The 7,605-nt window shown below is 38.1% G+C and overlaps 2 protein-coding genes across 2 annotated transcripts; both read right to left on the bottom strand.

Annotated features, from left to right (window-relative positions):
• Window positions 1-1,016: 1,016 nt before the first annotated feature.
• On the bottom strand, window positions 1,017-3,333 carry LOC114307752 (tubulin alpha chain). Its single transcript, XM_028253171.2, has 4 exons — window positions 2,798-3,333; window positions 2,437-2,671; window positions 1,968-2,338; window positions 1,017-1,884 (listed from the first exon to the last, which is right to left on the bottom strand). The coding sequence occupies exons 1-4, from the start codon at window positions 2,888-2,890 to the stop codon at window positions 1,231-1,233; spliced, it is 1,353 nt and encodes a 450-aa protein (XP_028108972.1). The 5' UTR covers window positions 2,891-3,333; the 3' UTR covers window positions 1,017-1,230.
• A 1,154-nt stretch (window positions 3,334-4,487) lies between these two features.
• LOC114308706 (ATP-dependent DNA helicase PIF1-like) lies at window positions 4,488-7,300 on the bottom strand. Its single transcript, XM_082921325.1, has 3 exons — window positions 6,175-7,300; window positions 5,342-6,087; window positions 4,488-5,255 (listed from the first exon to the last, which is right to left on the bottom strand). The coding sequence occupies exons 1-3, from the start codon at window positions 7,298-7,300 to the stop codon at window positions 4,488-4,490; spliced, it is 2,640 nt and encodes an 879-aa protein (XP_082777451.1).
• Window positions 7,301-7,605: the final 305 nt, after the last annotated feature.

Consider the following 7,605-nt stretch of genomic DNA (forward strand, 5'->3'; position numbering starts at 1 on the left):
ATCAAAATTTTCAGTCCAACACTCTAAAATTTTCGAAATCCTAAATCCAATAAACTAAATTTCTTTCTTAGACCAACATACAAAAGCAGTTTCAAAGAAGAAATTTTCGTGAAAATAATAAATTCGGGCCTTTAGAGAGATCTTCGAATGCAATGTGATTCAAAGAGAGAAGATCGAAAACCATCTCTTCAAAGACGTTGCAACGGGATCTATGCCTTTTGCCGGCGCCATTTCTACCCCGTTCTTCCCTTAGTTCGTCCATGGAGATTTGTGTATCTAGGGTTAGGGTGAAGTGAGAAGAGTAGTAAGATATGATTGTGGGGCGATGCCGTCGTTCATTAACCTTGGTCGCCGCTGCTGCTGCAACACCAAATCTCGAGACCTTGAGACAAATCCTCAAGACTCTGCAACTCAAAAGACTTCCCCCCTCTTCTTCCCCTCTCCTCTGGTTTCTGTTTAGCTTCTTTTTTTTTTTCTTTTTTTAAATTGAAATTTCTTCCAAAACGATGTCGTTTTAAAGGTGCGGGTGCAACAGGCTTGTGTGGCCGAAAATCTAGACTCTCTTCCTAAACAAATGTACTTTTTGACTTTTTATAAAAAAATATATAAAAAAATAAAGAGAAGATATTAATTGATATGAACAAAAAAAAAAAAATAAACAGATAGACTAAAATATGTTACGCCAAACCACCCCTAAAATTCATGGATTTTGATCCCGCTACCAAATTAGGAGCTGCCTGTTATTAGAGCAGCATCATCCCATATTATTGCTCCCAATCAGAACATATGACTTGTTAGTACAAATGATTGTTTATATAAATTTGATAATGTGGGTGCAACAGAGTTAAAATTCTAATATAAACACAAGCTGCAAAAGTATAGTGTTGTTTCCCCAAACCATTGGATCTCTGCAAAATTGCACCAACGCTATGCTTCATTCAAAATGTTTGTATCTTGCAATTTTATAGCGATTAAACAGCAACTTTAAATTCAACAAGAAAAGCAGCAATATACTATTTCAACAGAACTTCCACAGAAATTTTCATTCAACAAACAACCATAGAAATATCATAACCATCATCATTAGTTCAGAACACCAAACAAACACAGATTATTCAAAAAACAGAACACAGACACAAACCACCAAAAACACAAATCTAAAAAGGCAAATTGCAATCCAAATTGTAAACCAATTGAGTCCATTGGTTTCAATTCAAACAAGCAATAAGCCTAGTACTCTCCTTCCTCTTCATCTTCTCCTTCAGCAGACTCAGCCCCAACTTCCTCATAATCCTTCTCCAGAGCAGCCAAATCCTCCCTAGCCTCAGAGAACTCTCCTTCCTCCATACCCTCACCCACATACCAGTGCACAAAAGCCCTCTTCGCATACATCAGATCAAACTTATGATCAATCCTCGAGAACACCTCAGCAACACTTGTGGAGTTGGAGATCATGCAAACTGCTCTCTGAACCTTAGCAAGATCACCACCAGGAACCACAGTGGGTGGCTGGTAGTTGATACCACATTTGAACCCGGTTGGGCACCAGTCCACAAACTGGATGGTCCTCTTGGTCTTGATTGTGGCCACGGCAGCGTTGACATCCTTGGGCACCACATCACCTCTGTACATCAAACAGCAAGCCATGTACTTCCCATGGCGAGGATCGCATTTCACCATCATAGAAGACGGTTCGAATGCACTGTTGGTGATCTCTGCAACCGAGAGTTGCTCGTGGTAGGCCTTTTCTGCAGAGATAACAGGGGCATATGAAGAAAGCATGAAATGAATTCTTGGGTATGGGACCAAATTGGTCTGGAACTCGTTCACATCCACATTCAGAGCTCCATCGAAACGAAGAGAAGCAGTCAGCGATGAAATCACCTGCACACAAACACAAAATCAGAGATCCATTCGATCTATTCGATATAAACAACCTATAATTAAAAAGTTAACGATTCTAATACCTGAGAGACGAGCCTGTTGAGATTGGTGTAGGTGGGTCGCTCAATATCGAGAGATCTGCGGCAAATGTCATAGATGGCCTCATTGTCGAGGAGTACAGCAACATCAGTGTGCTCAAGCAAAGAGTGAGTGGACAAGACACTGTTATAGGGTTCAACAACAGAGGTTGAGATCTGGGGAGATGGGTAAACAGTGAATCCAAGCTTCGATTTCTTTCCGTAATCAACAGAAAGCCTTTCAAGAAGCAGAGATCCAAGGCCAGATCCAGTCCCACCACCAACAGCATGGAACACCAAGAACCCTTGAAGCCCAGTGCAGTTATCAGCAAGCTTCCTGATACGATCCAGGCACAGATCCACAATCTCTTTCCCAACTGTAGACAAAAATCAACACAAAACCCATTAAAAACAATTGAAGAAACAATGAAATGAAGATCTGGGTTTTGTTTTGTTTTGTTTTGTTTTTGCTTACTGGTATAATGGCCTCTGGCAAAGTTGTTGGCGGCGTCTTCCTTGCCGCTGATGAGTTGCTCAGGGTGGAACAATTGGCGGTAGGTTCCGGTTCTGACCTCGTCGATGACAGTGGGTTCCAGATCTACGAACACAGCGCGAGGGACGTGCTTTCCGGCGCCGGTTTCACTGAAGAAGGTGTTGAAGGCATCGTCACCACCACCGACGGTCTTGTCGCTGGGCATTTGGCCATCAGGCTGCCAAATCAACCAAAACCCAGAATGTAAATCACACAGATCTCACAGATCTAACAATAACATGATCAAATTTGAAAGAAAAACAAAAATTAGGGCTTGTGGAAGAGAGATCGGAGAGAGAATTACCTGGATACCATGTTCGAGACAGTAAAGCTCCCAGCAGGCGTTTCCGACCTGGATACCGGCTTGGCCGATGTGGATCGAAATGCACTCTCTCATTTTCGATGGGTGTGGTGGGTTGTTGAAACTATTTACTGGTAATGTAGAGCGCGAGAGAGAGAGAGGATGGAGAGAAAATGCCGAGACGTATACAAAGACGCCTGGGCAAGAGAGAGAGAAGATCAGGGATGGAGGAGAAGCGGGTGAAGAGAGGTGGGGTTTATAGGGGTGCCGATTGGGACGGCGATATTTTAGGGTATACCGTTTTTAAAAAACAAATTCAAAATTTACGAGAGGAGTTGGATCCAGCTAGATTAGAAATAATTTTAAAATTTTGAAATTTGAAATTCGAAAAGCTATATATTGCCAGTGCTGGAATGGCTGTTTCCAGACTAACTTCTTTCTTTACTGTGTTGTACGTGCTTTTTGTATCGCCTCACTGAATGCTCTATAAGCAGCAGATTTTTCCCTGGCAATAGAAATGCTTGGTGTCGTTTTATAACAACACAATTTTATTAGTATTAACTTACCTTATGATGTACTAGTGTATGCCCGTACCTAAAGGTACGGTGTAAATAATATTGAAAATAAAATGCAGTTGTAATTTGTACGTATCATATTAAAATTTGTAGAATCTGTAGCACCTGATAAAAGTTCAAGTCAGCACTCCTACCATTAGTTTGTGGCTAACACCTAATACATTGGTGAGTGTCATAGTACCCCAAGTCACAAATATCTGATTGAAATCTATATAATACACAGAACATAAATACCATAACCTCGTAAATAGTAGTCTTTAGAAATTGTTTTCACATTAAGATACGGAAATCAAATATTTTGAAATAATTTTCCAATCAAGATACGGAAAGCATTGAAAAACTAAATGCATCATATCATGAAGAAGAAATCAACTCTATGCCATAGCATCCCAACAATAAATGGTAAAAAAAAATAATTCCTGCAACTCATATGGTTTGTCAAATTAATGTGAAAATCATCAATTACATCAACTATAGAATACAAATTGTTGCTTTACAAAATAGTCAAATTAAAAAGATTTTAAAGTCATCTAATAGCCATCAAGTATTGCTAGTATCAATACTTGAAAGAAAATGTATAGTAAGAAGAGTAAATTAAATAAGAAAAATTATAAATAAGTGATAACTTCACAAAATATTTAAAAACTCATTGATTTGTAATTTTCTCAATGAAAAAAGAAGATGAGTAAAGAGAGCCCATATAACAGTTTGGTGCAAATCTCCATCATCCTATGACAATAAAAGAGAACATAATTTTATACAAAAAGGAAAAAAAATAAAAAAGTGTATACAAAGTAGTGACAACTGACATGTCCAAAGTAGTGACAACTTACATGTCCAAAGTAATAAATCAACTTACATGTCCAAAATAATAACTCAATTGTAAAAGATCAAGTCAGCACTCTTAAATCAAACTTAGCTATTATGGAAATGCAAAAATATAGGGGTATAAAAGGCTTCACAAAAATATTTGAAATACAACAAAGTCCACATAGGTGGAAAGCTTTACAAAAAGTGGGTCATAGCTATCGTCTGCTTTACAAAATGTATATACTTTACAAAAATATGTGTTTAATAATGTCTTCAAATTTGTTCTTTCCCACAATTCTGAAAGGTCTTCATAACAAAACTTCAGGGTAAACAATATTTGTAGTGGAATCTGGCTCATCATTAGGGAGGAGGATACTTATACGATCGAAAAATGTGCATCTGGATAATGCCACGTATAGTTGCCCATGACTAAAAATAGGTGTACGCAAATCAACCCCAACAAATTTCACAGATTGTCCTTGAGATTTGTTAATGGTCAAAGCGTATGCCAATCGAACTGGAAATTGACGTCTTGTCATTCGGAAAGGCATTTCTGCAGAAGACGGAGTCAATGATATCCTTGGTATAAATGCCAAATTGCCAAACTTCTCTCCAGTTAAGATTCGAGCTTCAATTATGCGAGTGTCGCACCTTGATACCATCAATCTTGTGCCATTACACAGTCCATCTTTCAGTGCAATGTTTCTTAATAACATTATAGGACAACCCACTTTCAACTCTACCTTAAAAGCTGGTAGCCCAGGAGGATCCAATGAATTTAAAAACTCATTAGGATATCTGTTTGTAATGGAAGGATCAATTTCATCATCTTCAGCCATCTTATCTGCAGCAAGATACGTATATGTATTCCCTGGAAAAATATTCAACGCAGCAATATTGATAGCACTGACATCATCATTTCGTGCAGAAAGAATTGTACGTTCCGTTAAGAATGATGGGGTTGATGTATCTGCCACATCCAATTGTGGATAAACTACTGAGAGTAATTCCTTTATATCCTGGCATCTGTGTATTGTTGATGGAATTTTAATGATTTCTTGCGGATTGGTTCCAACCTAATAAATAAAATAAAATAAAATTTAAAAAATTGTGTAATCAAAATATCCTTAAATGGTATAATCAAAGTTCGAATGAGTATTACCTTCGTCAAGAATTTTGCAAAAATAGCATTTCCAAGGTTTGCATGATTCAAGGGCATATTCAAATCTAAAGATAAAACATGTAGATCCTTCCACAAAACAGAGTGTCTCAATGATGCATTCACAATTTGCTCACGAACTCCTTTGGTTATAACTGGTAAGATTTGTCGAAAGTCTCCACCAAGAACAACAGTGATACCCCCAAATGGCTTTTCACAATCACAAATATCTCGAAGTGTGCGATCAATCGCCTCAACACAATGTCTATGTTGCATAGGAACTTCATCCCAAATTATGAATTTTGTTTTTCTAAACAATTCAGCCTGTAATGATTGCTTGCTAAACCCACAAACTGAATTTTCCAAGACATCCAATGGAATGGAAAATGTTGAATGTGCAGTGCGACCTCCTACTAATAGCAATGATGCAATTCTAGATGAAGCCACGGCAACAACAATATGGACAAGGTTGCGACATTTTAATGCAATCGTATTGTACAAAAATGTTTTCCCCGTTCCAGCACCGCCATTCAAAAAGAAAATAGTCCCTTTACTTTCAAAGGTTGAAGAGGTGATTGCGTTATAAGCAGTTTGTTGTCCATTATTGAGGCGATCAATAGTAATTTGCACATCTGTCTGTTGTGCCTCATTATGTAGTTGTTGATGTTCGAATATCAATCGGTTACCAACTGTTGCACTCCAATTTGCTGTAGGTTGTGGCATGGGCGGGAAGTCAATTAAACTCTTTCCTGATTCTTGAAGCATTTGATTCAAAAGATACAAACCATAATCTTCAATTTGAGCCTCAGTTGGGTTAGAAATGGCAAACAATGTACGAAGCTTATGTGCAAGATCATCACAGATATGCATTGAAAATTGATTCCATAACGCATGTGGTTGTAGTGGAAAACATTGGGTCAGAATAATACAAAACAATCTCCTCAATTGATATCCGGTTTTCATAACTGCAGCCTCTTTCAAGCACTGTATCCATTCTTCATCATCTTCTAAGAGTCCTCTGGCAACACATGCTGATTTAAACGTCTCATGCAAAACATTGTTAACTGTACGTAAACATTGAAACGATATTGGCCCTTTGACAACAGTTAACAACAAACGCAGATAAAATCTTTCACCACAGTTAGGGCTAGCAAAGTACATTCTACCAATTGCATATCCATGTTCTCTGGGTTTCCATCTATGTTCTGACTTGAGCCAAACAAAATGTTGCGGAAATTCTTGGTAAGTGAATTGGCATTCATTTTCATTGGAAGCACAATAATCAAAAAAGCCAGTAAGAGTCGATTTTTGTTGTGCAGCTCTAGAAAGAATCATTTCCAATGAGTCATTAGGATTGAAAAGAACACGATGCATTCCAGGTAGATGAAGTGCCAAGCGAACAACTGTTGGCATCTCTGCATGCAAATGGTGACCGAATATTCGCCAAGCAGCTTCTGGTGGTCCAATATACCTCACATCAAGATATTGTTGAATCTCATTAATCAATCCCAAAACCATTGTTGTGCGATCATAACCCTTGTAAATATACTTATGTATATACTTAACACATCTCACTCCAGCACAAACTTCTACATTTATATGACAGTTGAACCGTTTAGAAAGATATGCATTGTATGGTACCACATCCCTGTTATCAACTTCCTGTCCTCTCACAGTATATACTTGACCACTATTGCGACGACGATAGATTGGATATCCATCTTGGTCCATAGTTGTTGATTCTGCAAAGGCTCGAGGGTATTTCTTAGTACATCTACCATTTTCCATACATGGTGCTTGGGGATTTCGAGCACCACATGATCCATGTACCATGCAACACTTGACAGTTTCAAAAAGTGTAGGATCATCTTTTGGATCTAGAAATTTTGCACAAACTAATTTGTCTACTTGAGCACATGTTCGAATTTTATCTGGACCTTTAAGAAAGAGAAGCGCATGCATATGTGGTAGGTCTCGTTTTTGGAATTCAATTGTAAAAACATGCGCAACTTTATTACCGAACACTTTGTTTGTCTCTATCTCCTTCATCAAACACTTTCTTTTTAGCTCAAAAATCGGGCAATCAAATCCGGACGATCAATAGCTTTTTGGTGTGGTAATAATGCTGAAGTAATTTCTGGCCAATTGGGATTTGCAGTCATGGTGAGAAAAAAATCTGGGTGCTGGTTGTAGCGCGTGATAGCCATTGAATTTTGAAAGATTTCAAACATATGTCTAGGACTACCAGTAAATGAAGATGGCAAAAT

Source organism: Camellia sinensis, chromosome 1 (genome assembly GCF_055761805.1).
Source record: "Camellia sinensis isolate YWXY chromosome 1, ASM5576180v1, whole genome shotgun sequence".
Lineage (NCBI taxonomy): Eukaryota > Viridiplantae > Streptophyta > Magnoliopsida > Ericales > Theaceae > Camellia > Camellia sinensis.